The following is an 18,347-nucleotide window of genomic DNA, read 5'->3' on the forward strand; positions in this document are numbered from 1 at the left end:
TGTGTGTGTGTGTGTGTGTGTGTGTGTGTGTGTGTGTGTGTGTGTGTGTGTGTCATCATAAGGGTAGGCTTTAAAGGCTTTGAGTCGTGCTTTTGGAGGGATTTGAGTGGGGCGGGGGGAGGAGGGGGGCGGGTTTAAATGGGTAATCTTTGAACACGACTGTGTCCACCGGTTAAAAGACACAAACGATCATGAAGAACCAAAAGACCCCAAGGATTCTGAAGACCCAAAATACACCAAAGACCCAAAATACCCAATGGACCCCAAAGACCCCAAGGATTCAAAAGACTCAAACAACCCCAAGGACCCAAATGACAAAGGGGACCCAAAAGACCCCAAGGACTCAGAAGACACCCAAGGACTCAGAAGATCCAAAATACCCAGAAGACTAAAAAGACCCAATGGACCACAAACACCCAAAATGCCCTGAAAACCCAGAAGACTGCTAAATACCTAAAAGACCATGAAGACCCAAAATACCCCAAAGACCCAAAATACCCCGAAGATCCAAAAGACCCAATAGATCCCAAAGACCCAAAATGTTGGTGAGACCCAAAAAACCTCAAAGACCCAGAAGACCCAATGGACCCCAAACACCCAAAATACCCGAAGACCAAAAATACCCTGTAAACTGTTAAAGACACAAAAGACCATGAAGAGCCAGAATTCCCCAACGACTCTGAAGACCCAAAATACCCTGAAGACCCAAAAGACCCCTGAGACCCATTAGACTCCAAGGACTCAAGACCCAAAGTACAGAAAAGTCCTTGAAGACCAAATGGACCCCAAACACCCAAAATACCCAGAAGACCCAAAATACTAAAATGACCCTGAAGACCGTTAAAGACCCAAAAGACTCTTAAATACCCAAAGACCACAAAAACCCAAAATACACTGAAGACCCCAAATTCCCATAAAGACCCAAAAGACTGATAAGACCCCAAGACTCTTAAAGACCAAAAAGACCCAAAATACCCTTAAAGACCCCAAAGACCATGAAGACCCAAAATACCCCCCAATACCCTTAAAGACCCAGAAGACCCCAAAGACCCTTAAATATCCAAAAGACCCAAAACACCCCGAGACCCAAAACACTTAAAAGACTCCAAGACCCTTAAATACCCATAAAGACTTTGAAGACCCAAAACACTGAAAACATGCCAAGACCCTTAAAGACCCAAAAGACCACGAAGCCCCAAAAGACCCCGAAGACCCAAATACCTCAAAGACCCTGAAGACCTAAAAGACCCTGAAGATCCAAAGACCCCAATGGACCCCAAAATCCCAAAAGACCCCAAGGATCCAAAAGACCCAAACAACCCCAAGGACCCAAATGACAAAGAGGACCCAAAAGACCACAAGGACTCAGAAGACCCCCCAAGGACTCAGAAGACCCCCAAGGACTCTGAAGATTCAAAATACCCCAAAGACCAAAAAGACCCAATGGACCACAGACACCCGAAATACCCCAAAGACCCAAAAGACCCTGAAGATCCAAAATACCCCAAAGACCCAAAATACCCCAAAGATCCAAAATACCCAATGGACCCCAAATACCCAAAATTTTGGTGAGACCCAAAAGACCAAAAAGACTGAGGACCCAAAATACCCCAAGGACCCAGAAGACCCAATGGGCCCCAAACACCCAAAATACCCGAAGACCAAAAATACCCTGTGGACTGTTAAAGACACAAAAGACCATGAAGACCCAAAAGTCCAAAAAACCCAAAATACCCCAAAGACTCAAAATACAAAGACCCAACAGACTGAAAAGACCACGAAGACCCCAGAGACACAAAATATCACAAAGACCCTTCAATACCCGAAACACCCCAAAGACCTAAAAAAAAATCGAAAAGACCCAGAAAACCAAAATGTCCCTGAAAACCCAAAATACCCTGAAGACCCTTAACGACCCCATAGAACCAAACGATCCAAAACACCAAAAAGTCACCAAAGACCCTTAAATACCCTGAGGACCCAGTGGAACCCAAAGACCAAATTACCCCAAAGACCCAAAATACCCCAAAAACCTAGATGACTGAAAAGACCCAAGGACCCCAAAGATGCAGAGGACTCAAAAGACTCAAATGCCCCAAAAGACCCCGAAGACCCAAATGAACCAGAAAGTCCCAAGGATGCAAAAGAGCTTGAGCACCCAAAAGACCCAAATGAACCAGAGGACCCAACAGACCCTAAGGACTCTGAAGACCCAAAATAAGAGTAATTATATCTCTTACATTGGAAATGTAGACGGTGGCTTGCAAAAACCGAGCCTCAAGGTCAGTGTATGGATGGGGTTTTTTTTAAATCACAATAAATACAAGGCACAGGGAGGTGACATTCGCTGAACGTGACGTACAAAGTGTGCAGAGTAAACTGAGTATTTGTTCATTTGCATCTGTAAGATATCTAATCAATAAAGAAGATATAAGCACACCTGACACTAGGCCCAGGCTTCAGACTTTGGCACGCTCACGCGGCTGCACCATCAAATAAACTGTTCCAACCCGTCATTTTTGACGGGCTTTATACGAGTAGGTCTATAACTTGAGAATGGCTGAAGTGATCTAATTCAAACTTGGTACAAGTATGTATAATGATGTAGAGATTAACTGATTAGATTTTGGGGTGAATAGTTCAAAGGTCAAAGTCTGTAATAGGTCTATAACTTGAAAACGGCTAAAGGGAGCAAATTCAAACTTGGTACAGATATGTATACATTAACTGATTACATTTTGGGGTCTCGAGGTCAAAGGCCAAAGGTCATGTCAGATGAAAATGTGATAACTTGTGAATAGCTGAAGGGATTTAAATTAAAACCTGGTACAGGTATGTATAATGATGTAAACATTAACTGATTAAATTTTGGGGTCAAGAGGTCAAACGTCAGAGGTCATGTCAGGTAAAAATGTGATAAATTGAGAACAGCTGAATGGATTTAAATCAAACTTGGTCCAAGTATTATAATGATGTAATAATGTAGGCGGAGGCATATCGGTCGACGTTGTGATGTCGAAGTGTGTTGTTCTAGTTTAAAACGTATTCCATGCCTAGAAGTATGCACACTCGCTTCAAATCACAAATTCCTACCTCACTGCGAATTGCAGCTCATTGACTGTGTTGGCTGCTAAAAATTGGCTTTACCCAGAATGCTTTGAGTAGCATTGATTTAACTTCCTGTTTGACTTACTCAAGGTGCATCATATCATTGCACAAAATTTCAACATCGAGCTGTTCTCTTTAGTATTCTGCAATTCTGCAATAAAAAGCTCACGTCAATCTTGAACCTCTTCCTCGTGCACATTTGACCTTCAATGTACTAATTATATGAGTGATGTGCAAGGTGTGATGTTTACTGAAAACAATATACCACGTTGCACTCTAAATACACATTGAAGAGTTTGTTTTCATGCTGAATGTATTCACACACAGAGAAATAAATAAATAAATAAAGTAATCAGTACGAAGGAAAGTTCCCATATTGTGGTTTAAGTGAACATTTTAATACTGCAATGTGATCCTACATGGTAAGTACAGGTTTATTCCTATATAGTACCAAGAAAATATGATAAAATGTTAACAGAGGCAGTGTTTCACAACTGCATAATGTACAAAGCATCTGAATACAAATGGAGAGGGAATTACAAACAGATATAATCATGCTTAACCCCAGCCCCCCTATTCCCCCCAAATTCCCACCCTTTCCTGACCCACAAAAAAAAATCAAACCAAAATGCCAGAAAATTGCGCACAAATCACTTTTAGACGTTGAAGAATAGCTTGCGCATGCTTTACAGCAGTTTGCGTTGTAATGTGCAATTAAATGTTCATACTTAGCTCTATTCTTTCTCACATAGTGAAGCACGAAGGTTGCACGTTTGTTTTGTTTTTTTAAATCAATTTTATCAATTCAAACTACAACCATCATTTCCCAACTGTCCTCTGAAGATCATTGAGCATGGCTGGAGTTCAAAATGTTAAAATATGTCAGAAATTTCTCCTTCAGTAACAGTATGTGTCATAATGGGATGGTGCCTCTGCTATACTACATGTAACTTCAATCGCATCTGTGATCGTTTTACAAATACTTTATACTATTTTTACCAATGTATTTTTTTCATAGTACTTTTGGTGGAGGTGGTTATGTATGGAAGAGCTGGATGAAGGCATCATAACGGCAACGCACCAACAGCATGGCAGATGGGAACAGGCAGGCAAGGGGCATGCGGACAAGTACTTGCGGTACTAGTACGAGGAAGGTAGTGGCAGTTTCAGTGAGAGTATAAAAGCTTGTCAGTGGGAATGGGAGACATCCGGAGAGGGTGACGAACAGCTGCCTTGCAATAGTGGAGGGAATAGCTTGATGGAACAGATGTCGAGAGATGGTTCCACGTATGAAAGAATGAGAGGGAGTGAAGGTTAAACTGCAAGATTGGACTTAGAGAGGGGACTTTCCCTGAATGGGCTTTGAAACGTACTCCATAGAAATGCAGATTACGAAAAGAAAACCTTGACGCGGTGTCGCTGAATCCTGCCAAACAAAAAATTCTGCCGGCTCAGAGATAAAAAAAAAAAATCACAAAATTCTTAATCTTGAACAATATTTTGGCCACGCAAGATAGGAGGCTACGTAAGCCAGTCACTGCATGATGCAGGTTTTTTGCACTATAATGCGCTTTTGTACGGAATTGCATTGTCTCGTTTCGTTTTAATACAGGCTCGTCTTCGAATTGTTGCAGATTTACAAATTTAAAATAAACCTGTCAAAAACAATGATTTTGCAGATTATCCGCGAAGGCCACATCAGATAAGTTGCCATGTAAGTCGTGGTCTCTGAATCAAGTTCAAACCGCATGCTCCATCATCATGTGCAGAGAATCTGTTCCAATACCCTGTTAAGGTCCTATAACTGCCAGTACTGCAACACACAATATGCATCAATATGAGGAGCAGTTGATACTACATAATCTTTGAAAGTTCATAGCAAGTGAAAAAGAGAAAAATCAAGACATATATGCCCATATAGGTATGGGAGTATGAAAATGCAATATGTACAATGTAATTATAAACTCTAAAAACAATTATGATATGCACATTCCACCATGCATTTGCATATCCACAGTTTTGCTACTGTCTGGAGGCAGAATCACATGCAACTCAAGAAGTGCTGGTGTGCTGTATACTTACTTATACGAATGCTGGACATACATTAGGATACATTATGTACACACAAAACAATCCAATGGGTTTTTAATGAATAACATTGGGTTTTGAAAGACCACACAGCATATTAAGTGCTGAGCATCAAAGGAACAGTCAAAACTCTAAACGAAGAATACATTATCCGTTTCTGCTCACAGAGTATATAGACGTAGTGTTAGATATCCATGGATTGAACTCGACAGGTAAGGCACAGAAAGTTAATCAAACACCTTCACATTACAAGCTCGTCACATTTTTGAAAGTGGCTGAAGAACACAAGGCCCATTGACTCGGCAGTTACTCCTGAAAAATGACACTATAACGCTTGATTTCCTGAGCCTCAGGGAGCATCCATTCACATGACCATGACAAACCAGTAGGCCAGTCCGGTTCATCCACATTGGTTGCTTGTGAATGAATATGAAACAACCGCCCGCTTTTCCAAGTTCTGATGCATGTTGTCTGGGAAGCCAAGGATGCTGTTTGCCTGTAAAACCAGAAACGATGAAGTTGGTCATGCAGTTCAGAGGAGAAGGGACAGCAAAACAATCAGAGAATAAAGAAAATTATATAAAGCAAATGAGCCTGCAAAACATAAATACTTGTACAAGTATGTTTTCATTGGAAGATTGGGCTTGCACGATTGCCTAGAGGTATGCATACTCACCTGCGAGGCATCCGAGCCTGGGTTTGAATCATGGCCCAACTATAAACTGTCACCCTGGTGTTTCTCAGGCAGGGCAATGCATCGAGTGCACCGTCCCTCAGATGAACGACAAACTGGGCGTGGCACCAGCACTAGTTGGTGGACGTTAAAGATGCCATGGTGTTCTTCGCGAAAAGTAGACGAGCTATCATCGGCACCCTGAACAAATTCCTACTCAAACCTACAGGGGCATTACATCAGTGGTACAGCTGTGACTTCCCCACCCCCTTTGACAATGATTCAACCAGCAGCCACAGGCTGAATTCACAAGGAATTATTGATTTGGAGTATTAAAATTGGAAGATTAAAGTGCAGGACACACCTCTCTGCATTCTGTCTCCCCAAATCAAGCAGATACTGTATGTTCAACGTGTTCCAAAAGATATCCACAGATATGTCGTTATGAACATTCATCCTATGCAAAGTTTACAATTATTTTTTTTAGTAATTACTTTGAAATACGTGTCAGCACCCTGGACTTAGATAAGGTAAACACTTTATAGAACATGCTGAAAACACCCAACAATTAGGACAAGAGTTTCCTGATAGTTTGGCAATCTGTTCTACATTTTAGGTTGAACAAGGGGATTTTCCAACTGTAGTATCATTCAATGCAGGAACTGTAGGACCATGCTATTTGAATTCCTGATACTCACTTCAAGCCATTCCAATGCATCCATCACAATCTCCATCTAGATAATTTGGCTGGTAAGCAAATTCATTTACGATTAGCCCGTCCCCTGCTCAGTGGGAGACAGGGTTTTGCAATCACTTCTGTGTGTCCATTGTTAAGTGCTCCTCCCCAAACCCCGGTCACGGTGTACATCCGAGCCCCGAAAGGAGTCACGGCAGAAAGAAGTGCTATTATGTGTGCCAATGACCAATGGTGAAACCACACCAATCAATTGTTACAAAACCAAAGTATTGTATTAATATCACACAATAATAACAAATTGCACAAGTACAATGAAACCTCAATTGCACAACAAACACCATATAATTCCTATGATGGTACCACCAGTTTCTTAACTCAATAACTCACGGTACTCCACATGAGCGAACTGTAACACCCCCAAAGTCACTGTCACGACACCAGGCCAAAGTCGATCCACGCTCCGGTGATCACAAGAAAACAGGTCGTACTGAGACCTGAACACAGGACGGCTGACAGTCGACGCTGCCGAAGAGCCGCTTGGTGAGGTGTCGGGCCGACGTCGGTCAGGCAAAAGTTCACCCAAAAGGCGACTGGGAATTCACACCTTCGGTTCACCAAACAATGACGCTGACATGAACAAGCAGCGGCTCCCAAGCGGAGAACCGCGAATTCCCAAGCGAAATCCATGACACACACGAGAACCAGGCGAATCGCTGGTGCGAGGTGAAATGGCTGGTGTGAGGCGAAATGACGGACGGGCCTGTAATGGAGGCATACCTGCTCTCCAACAATGATTCACTTTCGGAACCAACACCAAAACCCGTCACGCAGGTTTATCTGCCACAGCAATGACGACTCTGTCACAGGAATCCTTTTCCCGGGGAAACCAATATTCGCTTGTGACCAATGTCCACCCGCGTCCGCTCGACACCTCGAAGCAGATCGACCTTTCTTTCCCGATCTCACTTGATCCGCTTCTTCTTCCTTTTCTTCTTCTTCCGGTTTCTCCCGATCCATTTCGTTTTTCTTTTGAAACACTAATTTTTACTTTTCAAGACAGTTATCTCCATTTCACTCAAACTATAACAATAATATTACATGAAACTAAAAATGCTTCCAGTGGATGAAAACCACAAAGACGGAAGTGACAAATCCGTAACACCATGTGTGTGTCTGTCTGACTGTCTGTATGTGCCTTTCTTTTTACCATTTTTACCACACAATATTTTTTACCATACCAGGCCATAAACTTTTTTTACCATTTGAGTTTTTGTCATTAAATGTTCAAAAAAGCTTTATTACGAGAATATGGAGAAGACAAATGAATAATTTGGTCAAAAGGTCAAAATCACACAATTGGCACTTTTTCATCCAATTGACCTGAAAGTTTAAGATTGCAAATTGGGTCACTGAATTGGTTCACCAATCAAAGGGTAGAAAGCCAGTTGTTTTTTTTAGATCAAAAGGTCAAAGTTCAAGGTTACATAAAATCATCAATTTTCATCAGATTGACTTGAAATTTGAGCAAGGTTTGCAAATTGGCAAAAGCGTATTGCTTTTGAGGTCAAAAAGTCAAGATCGCCTAAAATAGGAAATTTTTTGTATTTTATTTTGCTGTTTTCATCATGCTTAGCATACGGAAGAATAAGTTTGAATACAAAGCGGATGTGGACGGGCTTTGCATTTCAAGTTTCTTTCTAGTTTCTATTTTGATTGCAACATGGGCCTTTCACAGACAATTTATGCCGGCCCTTTGAATGAGTTGTCATGGAGCCAATTGTTACGGATCCGTCCCTTTCGCCTTTGTTGTTGTTATATACTTGCAGAATATTTTTAGTTTCAGGTAATATTGTTGTTAAGATTTTTGTGTGAAATGGAGATGACTTTAGTAAAAGGTAAAAATAACTTTGTGAAGGAAAAAGAAAAACGCGGCAAAGGAACCGGAAGAGCAGGGAGAGGAAGAGACGGCCATGAGAGAGATACAACCGTGAGTCGCAACGAGGCTGCGAGCGGACTTTTTTGATATTGGTCACGAATGAGTTGAGGCTTCCCGGGGTAGGGATTGCCTGCGACATCGTCCTATATTGCGAGTGCAATTAAACCTGCATCTCAGGTTTTATCACCATGAGTGAGTTATTGTTAAGAGAAATAAAGTGCCTCCATTATAGGCTAGTACGCCATTTTGTCCTCGAAGAGATTGTCCGCTTGGTGCATCTTGTTTTGTCATTGGGATTCCCATATCGACATCATCGTGTGGATTGCCGTTGGTTCCCATATCGGTTTAATTCCCATATCGACCTCTCACCTCGTAACTCCTTATCTGCCGTCGTGCCGATACCTGCCTGTTCTCATCATTCTGCACGGCTTCAACCAGCATGGGGATCCGTGCACGGACTTGGGGGAATGCTACATTCCACTCACGTTTGTCGTATTGTGAGTTTACTGCTTTGAGAGCATTGGGGGAATGATGGTACCATCATAGGTATTGTTTGTTTGATGCAAGTGACATTTTCATTGTACTTTCTTTAAGAGTGTTATTCTTGTGTATGTGAGAGTTCTTAATACAATCACTTGTTTTGTTCTACAATTGCATTGGTGTAGTTTTACCATGGTTTATTAGAACACGCAAAAGAAAAAATCTTTCTGCCGCATTCCCTCTCGAGACTCTGAGGTGCACCATAACCGGGATTTTGGGAGGAATACGTAAAACAATCTATTTAATTCCTTCCCATGAAGTTTCCAAACGTGTAGCACTACAAATTGCTATTTCAATTGTGACAATGATGTTGGATTTGTGAGAGGGACGTTAGTGGCTATTGTAATTGAGACAGACGTTCCCAAACATACTTGAGAGGCTATTGTAACAATTGGGATTTGTTTTAGTGTGTGAGACCGAACACAGAACTATTTTAATGTAAGGGCGGTTGGTCACCTCTGGTGCAATGTGTATACAGTGAAGTTCCTTGCCAGTTCAATTGATGATCTGAGTTTTAGGATATGCACTGTTTGTTGCCAGCTAGATTGGTTTCCAGATAGTTGTACCTTTTTAGTATACTATATTTCAAAAATTTTACATCTTCATCATGTCATCCTATTATATAAAATAAGACTATTCTCTGTGTGCGTGTACATCTGAAAATCAAAAGAAACGAGAACGGCACTCAGTAGAGCACATACTTCCACCTGGCTGAACAGTTTGTTTTGTATCCCACTGATAGGCCGGATCTGGATTCGGACCAGAACTGAAATCTAATCGGCTTGTTCTTGTCACCGAACCAACTCGTCAACAAGTTTATTCATAACTCTTCTATAAAAATTTTCAATATCATGTTATATATCGCTTTTCACCAGATCTTTCAACGGTGAAGGATCACTTAAAAATTAAATAATTCTCGTATCCGAATGTACAGTGCATTCAGAAAGTATTCAGACCCCTTCATTTTTTTCACATTTTGTTATGTTGCAGCCTTATGCTGAAATCGTTTAAATTCATTTTTTCCCTCATCAATCTACACTCAATACCCCATAATGACAAAGAGAAAACACGATTTTAGAAAGTTTTGCAAATTTATTAAAAAGAAAAAACTGAAATATCACATTGACATAAGTATTCATACCCTTTGCTATGACACTTGAAATTTAGCTCAGGTGCCTCCCATTTCTCCTGATCATCTTTGAGATGTTTATACACCTTGATTGGAGTCCAACTGTGGTAAATTCAATTGATTGGACATGATTTGGAAAGGCACACACCTGTCTATACAAGGTCTCACAGCTGACAATGCATGTCAGAGCAAAAACCAAGCCATGATGTCAAAGGAACTGCCTGCAGAGCTCATAGACAGGATTGTGTCGAGGCACAGATCTGGGGAAGCCTACAAATAAATTTCTGCTGCAATGAAGGTTCCCAAGAGCACAGTGGCCTCCATAATTCTTAAATGGAAGAAGTTTGGAACAACCAGGACTCTTCCTAGAGCTGGCCGCCCGGCCAAACTGAGCAATCGGGGAAGAAGGGCTTTGGTAAGAGAGGTGACCAAGACCCCGATGGTCACTCTGGCTGAGCTCCAGAGATCCTGTGTGGAGATGGGAGAAACTTCCAGAAGGACAACCATCACTGCAACACTCCACCGATCTGGGCTTTATGGCAGAGTGGCCAGACGGAAGCCAAACAGTTCAATCTTGGTTTCATCAGACCACAGAATCTTGTTTCTCACAGTCTGAGCGTCCTTTAGGTTCTTTTTTGCAAACTCCAAGCGGGCTTTCATGTGTCTTTCACTGAGGAGAGGCTTCCGTCTGGCCACTCTGCCATAAAGCCCAGATCAGTGTGGTGTTGCAGTGATGGTTGTCCTTCTGGAAGTTTCTCCCATCTCCACACAGGATCTCTGGAGCTCAGCAATAACTTACTTTCTAGCTTACAATAACTTACTTACTTACTTACACTAGCTGAAGTACCAAGCATTGCCTGGTAAAATTCAATAAAATATGTATTTAAATATTTCCTGCATGACAATCACAAAACATATAACTCGATCACTTCTGGGAAAAACCCAGGCAGTATATTAGCAAAATACTCAGTCAAGGCCTGAACATGGAGGTGTTATAACAAACCGGTGTAAAGCAATCTTTTTAATAACAGGTGCAATGTGCATGTGTAAACACTATAATAAATAAATGTGTTTTTGAAAACAAATCATTAGAACCTCAACATACTATCTTCACAAACCCTATTACCCGATCACTCCCTGGTAAAACCCCAGGCAGTGGATAAGCACAATACCCGATCGAGACCTGAAGGTCAATTATCTGGTTTTATCTGAGGTCAATTCTTTTTTGTCCAACCACAGCCCTCAACCTTCCTCTGGATGAAAGAGGCGGCCATGTAATGTTTGGTTGCACTGATTCCTGCAGGGACGCATACAGTACAGGGATGGTTCCCAAAGCATAAACTAAAAAAGAATAAACAAATTTCCTCCTTTATATATTACTAACCAGGTATGCATGCTACGCACATATCGGAGCTCAAAATCTCAAAAAAAATAAATTCATACGGGTGGAAACTCAAAATCACAATATTGTATGGAGGTATCTCCGAACCTGACTGGTTGCCTGAATGGCAAAGCTATCTTCCTTGAGTGACATTTTCCAGCACTTGAACAAGTTGAACACTGAAATGCAGGGGCAAAGACAGACCATCATTGATATTGGTGAGACAATCTCTTCATTCAAAAGGAAATTAGCCTTTTGGTGGCAATATACTGTATGTCAAAGAGAAAAACTGCAGCATTTCCGAAGCTGAATGAATTTTTTGAAGATGCTGCAGAGGTCTCTTATCAAAGACCTTGCAGAGATTCATTTTGATTTGGATGTCCATGAAGTTGTGAATGATGTTGATGGATTCCAGGAAGAACTCCTTGATCTCTAGGAAAAATCGAGTGCTGTGAAAGAAATTTGTTCAAGTTTCTTGGTCACAGTTCTGGGCGCGGCTTCAGGATAAACCTGCTCTGTCCCATGAGGCAGAGAAAGCTCTGCTTCCTTTTTCAACTACATATCTTTGTAAGGCTGGATTTTCTAGTCTCGTTGTAATCAAGACAAGACCAATCAATTGTCTTGACCTCAGGAGTGGTCTTAGTGATTCCAGGGTCTGGGCAAAAGTCAAGGATGGGCGCCCTCCCCCACACCTCCTTTATTCCCACCCAACCCACTCTGAACAATAATAAAGGATTCAATTTTCACAATGCATGTCTCTTGAATAATGCACTGCAGTTTGCCATTTGACTTTACTCTATTCTCCAACATTCACACGCAGATGAAACAGGTACAAAAAGACTTGGAGGAGCGTTTTGGAAAGCCAGTACTGTCAAAATCAAATCTTCATCTTTGGGGAAAAAAGGCATGGAAGTGTACTCGACAGCAAGCGCAGCAGATGACCAAAAATTCGTGATTTGGGAATTCAAAACACTAAAACATCTGTTCTCAGATCTCCTAAAAATCATTACGGAAACGTTCTGCAGAGTTGGGTGTTTCGTATTCATCGTTACGTCGCACAATGGAAGAAGTCTTTCACATGAAACTATATAAACCAACTGTCATTTGTGAATTGTCAGATGCAGATCATGAAAACAGGTTGACAGACAACTGACAGCTTGTGACAGACTACTACAGCACTTCAATACAATTTCTAAAATATCAAAGGTTATGTTTAGTGATGAGTGTGCTGTTTACCTCAGTTCATTTCCACGCAATGTTTACTTTGGAGTGATGCTAATCCACATTATGTTGAAGAAGTGCAAAACCATCCCACCACATGTTATGGTTCGGGCAGCGTTATCTGTCCACCACCCTATTGGTCCTTACTTTTTTGATGCGTCGGTCAACCAGCAATCATATCTGCATATGTTGTATAATTACTTCACACCTGAACTTGAACGATGTGCCTATCCCATGAGATTTATTTCCAGCAGGATGGGGCAACTGCCATCATGCGTATGTGGTACAAAATTACCTCAATCAAAATGTTCCCAACCGTTGGATTGACATGTTTTCGCCAACACTTCCGTGGCCACCGCACAGTTTTGACCTGACCATTTGTGACAATGCTCTGTGGGGGTACGTCAAAGCTAAGGTTGCAGAATATCACATGACATCTGTTTATGAACTGAAACAACGCATTCAGGAAGCATTTGGCACCATAACACATGCTATTTTGCATCGGGTTTCACACCACACGTGGAGAAAAATGATCTTGTCTGCGGTGCGCAAAGCCGACGGGGAGCCTTATGCACAGTTCGACAAAGTTGTCCAATCTCAACCTCACATTTACATCTAATTTAACCAGAAGTGTTGAATTCAGATTGTGTTCAAATGATCCAAGCTGTGCATGTCAGTGAATAAGTCTGCACTGGTTCTCAGATCTACTGCAATCTATATGCTCAGATGAAGCTCTGCATTGTTGCATGCTCTGTCATATGCTTATATTGGGTTTGGAACTTTGCCACTTCTGACACTTCTCCATGCCACATGCCACTCTATACTGTACTGTATAGTGCAATGTACTGTACAGTAAACTGCAATGCTACTGTGTATACATACATGTTAGCTACATAACAGCAGTGCCTAAAAAAAGTTCTGTAGCCATGAAGTGATTCCTTAAACTTGAAAAACTGACTACGGTTGAAAAATAATAACGTTAAAAAAACCGAGAATGATGGACATGTTGGTGTTCCCACAGTATTTACTTATTTGGAAGCGACTCCAATGTGAATTCTTATAAAATTTATAATTACCTGTATTTTTCTCAATCAATTTATCATTAAACACTGATAAAAAAAATAACTACATGAAAAGAATTCAGTTTGGTAGTTACAGAAACTTTGGCCTGAAATGACCTGGATATCACATCTGGAGGCAATTAAAAGCAGCAGAGGCAAAAGGTCCAAGCAAAAGTGCTAGCCCGGCCAGACAGCCATCAAGGAATATTAAAGATTCGATCATATGGAACCTTTCCAATATTAGTGGGGTAAACTGCCTTTGGAAAAAATGTTTTTTGGTAAAAATAAAATAAAATAATGTATACCGTGTAGCTGCGCAACACGATACACATTTCCATAGAGAATGCCTGACAACATTTTGTTTTTTCAATATTGTCCTCCGAATGCCATTAAGGACATAAAGCTGGTGAGGGAGTTTCATTGGCTAGGGGAAAGAAAGATGTCGGATGGATTCACATGATCATTTCTTGTGATCATCCCTACCTTGTTTACATACCTTTTGGAGTAACATCCCAACATCCCTTTACATCCCTTTACATTGATGTCATCAAAGAAAGATGTAGGGATGGATTCACATGATCATTTGGATCATTTGGATTCACATGATGTAGGGATGGATCCCTACCTTGTTTAAATATTAAACGATACATGATGGTGTTGTGTTTTTTTTCACTTACACGGTACGGTATGGTTAAGCACTTTTAATAAACTGTGAGCACATTCCTCCCAGAAATTGCAAATCGAGATCATGTGAGCACATTCCTCGTGTTGTCGTTTTTTTTTTTGGAAGCATTTTTTGTGAAACTGTATTCATGTGCATTTGCAGTCGAAAACATTTTAAACTTTAAAAATTGTCCTCTATGAATCAGGAACCGCCGGGAACCTAGAAGCTATCCTCCTTTAACCCCATTGAAACAATGCAGCGGCAGACATTCATGGGATTTCCATCGACCTAAGCGGCTTTCCGTCGACATTCGTGGGCGTTGTCTCGCCGTTCGCGGTTTGTTCCTCCATATTCGCGGATTTTCACGACTCGGGAACATATCCCCCCTTTTTCCATTGAAACAATGCCTCACTATTCGCGGATTTTCCAGGAACGTTTCCCCCACGAATAGCGGGGTCTGCCTGTATATATACATTTATATATATATTTATATATATATATATATATATATATATATATATATATATATATATATATATATATGTATATATATATATATATATATATATATATATATATATATATGTATGTATATATATATATATATATATATATATATATATATATATATATATATACATATATATATATATATATACACGAGCATGGCTCACCTCACTGCGCTCGCCTCACCACTCATCACCACAGAGGGACGGGCTTGTTTAAGCTGGGGATAATGACTGTACCCGAGAAATTATTTTGCACAAAAATATTTGTAGTGTTTGTGATATTACATTTTTATAAGCAATTTAGGTTGAAGATTTAGGTTGTAAAAATGTAAAAAAAAGAATTCAAAAAGGAGTTCTTCAGCACATACACACAATTTCACAAAGGTTTGAACGAGTAGTTCAGTGACGTGACAGACACTGCACAGATATATATGCAGAGTGTATGAAGTACTTCACCTCACCACACCGTAATTCAAAACACCTCACCACCACGTAATTTAAATCACCTCACCAACCCATAATTCAAAAAACCTCACCACCATGTAATTTTAAACACCTCACCACCACGTAATTCAAATCACACCACCACATAATTTAAATCATTTCACCAACCCATAATTCAAAAAACCTCACCACCCCGTAATTCAAATCACCTCACCACCTCGTAATTTAAAACACCTCACCACCCCGTAATTCAAATCACCTCACCACTCCGTAATTCAAAAAACCTCACCACCCAATAATTCAAATCACCTCACCACCACGTAATTCAAAACACCTCACCACCACGTAATTTAAATCACCTCACCAACAAGTAATTCAAAAAACCTCACCAACACGTAATTCAAAAAACCTCACCACCCCGTAATTTAAAACACCTCACCACCACGTAATTCAAAACAACTCACCACCACATAATTCAAAACACCTCACCACCACGTAATTCAAAACACCTCACCACCCCGTAATTCAATCACCTCACTACCCTGTAATTCAAAACACCTTACCACCACGTAATTCAAATCACCTCAACACCCCGTAATTCAAAACACTTCACCACCACGTAATTTAAATCACCTCACCAACCCATAATTGAAAAAACCTCAACACCCCGTAATTCAAATCACCTCACCACCACGTAATTCAAAACACCTCTCCACCACGTAATTTAAATCACCTCACCAATACGTAATTCAAAAAACCTCACCACCCCGTAATTCAAATCACCTCACCACCACGTAATTCAAAACACCTCACCACCCCATAATTCAAATCGCCTCACCAACCCGTAATTCAAATCACCTCACCACCACGTAATTTAAGACACCTCACCAGTCACCACCACGTAATTCAAAACACCTCACCATCACGTAATTTAAAACACCTCACCACCATGTAATTCAAAATACCTCAGCACCCTGTAATTCAAATCACCTCACCACCCCGTAATTCAAAAAACCTCACCACCCCATAATTCAAAACACCTCACCACCCCGTAATTCAAAACACCTCACCACCCCGTAATTCAAATCACCTCACCACCACGTAATTCAAAACACCTCACCCCCATGTAATTCAAAACACCTCACCACCCCCGAATTCAAATCACCTCACCAACCCATAATTCAAAAAACCTCACCACCACGTAATTTAAAATCCCTCACCACCACGTAATTCAAATCACACCACCACGTAATGTAAATCATTTCACCAACCCGTAATTCAAAAAACCTCACCACCCCGTAATTCAAATCACCTCACCACCTCGTAATTTAAAACACCTCACCACCCCGTAATTCAAATCACCTCACCACACCGTAATTCAAAAAACCTCACCACCCCATAATTAAAATCACCTCACCACCACGTAATTCAAAACACCTCATCACCACGTAATTTAAATCAGCTCACCAACAAGTAATTCAAAAAACCTCACCAACATGTAATTCAAAAAACCTCACCACCCCGTAATTTAAAACACCTCACCACCACGTAATTCAAAACACTTCACCACCACGTAATTCAAAATACCTCACCACCCCGTAATTCAAATCACCTCACCACCCCGTAATTCAAAAAACCTCAGAGCCACGTAATTTTAAACAACTCACAGCCACGTAATTCAAAACACCTCACAGCCACGTAATTCAAAACACCTCACCACCACGTAATTCAAAACACCTCACAGCCACATAATTCAAAACACCTCACCACCACATAATTCAAAACACCGCACCACCACATAATTCAGAGCACCTCACCACCACATAATTCAGAGCACCTTACCACCAAGTAATTCAAAACAGCTCATAGCCACATATTTCAAAACTCCTCACCACCATGTAATTCAAAACACCTCACCACCACATAATTGAGAGCAACTCGCCATCACGTAATTCAAAACACCTCACCACCATGTAATTCAAAACACGTCACGACCACGTAATTCAAAACTCCTCACCAACACATAATTTAAAACACCTCACCACCGCGTAATTTAAAAAACCTCACCACCCCATAATTCAAATCACACCACCACATAATTCAAAAGACCAAACCACCCCATAATTCAAAACACCTCACCAACCCGTAATTCAATTTATCTCACCACCCCGTAATTCAAAACACCTCACCACCACGTAATTCGAAACACCTCACCACCACGTAATTCAAACGGTCACCACGGTCACCTCCCTGACCAAGGTGCTTCTTGCCTGATTGCTCAGTTTGGTCAGGCAGACAGTTGTAGGCAGAGTCTGGGTAGTTCCCTATTCTTTCCATTTCCTAATGATCTTGGGAACTTTCAACATTCTAGTAATAATTGTTTTATACCTTTCATCAGATCTATGCCTCCTCACAATTATATCCCTGAGTTCTACGTACAGTTCCTTGGACTTCATGGTGGAGTTTCTGCTCTGACATGCACTGTCCACTGTAGGACTTTGTATAGAAAGGTGTTTCTCTTTCTAAATCATGTCTAATCAATTGAATTGGCCACAGGTGGACTCCAATCAAGCTGTAGAGACATCTCAAGGATGATCAATGGAAATTGGATGAACCTGTGCTCAATTTGAAGTGTCACCACAAAGTGGTTGAATACTTATTGACTCAAGACATTTCAGCTTTTCTTTTCAATTATTTTGTAAAAAAAAAAAAAAAAAAAAAAAATGCACTGACATTATGAGATAATATGTGTTGATCAGTGACAAAATAATCTCACTTTAATCCAATTTTCAATTCAGGCTGTAACACAACAAAATGTGAAAAAGTCAATGGGTGTGATTACTCTGAAGGCACTACATACATATATACATGTGTAGTGAAACTGAAGAAGAAGAAC

General features: G+C 40.7%; 1 protein-coding gene across 2 annotated transcripts in view; it reads right to left on the reverse strand.

Annotated features, from left to right (window-relative positions):
* Positions 1-3,484: 3,484 nt before the first annotated feature.
* Positions 3,485-18,347, reverse strand: part of AHR (aryl hydrocarbon receptor) — a 175,800-nt gene continuing 160,937 nt past the window's right edge. For both annotated transcript variants that reach the window (XM_078785917.1, XM_078785918.1), the window contains exon 12: positions 3,485-5,692. In XM_078785917.1, the coding sequence (XP_078642043.1) occupies positions 5,597-5,692 (96 nt within the window). In that variant the 3' untranslated portion in view covers positions 3,485-5,596. The remainder of the gene's footprint in view (positions 5,693-18,347) is intronic.

The sequence above is a fragment of the Myxine glutinosa genome, chromosome 10 (genome assembly GCF_964187855.1).
Source record: "Myxine glutinosa chromosome 10, kmMyxGlut1.1, whole genome shotgun sequence".
Lineage (NCBI taxonomy): Eukaryota > Metazoa > Chordata > Myxini > Myxiniformes > Myxinidae > Myxine > Myxine glutinosa.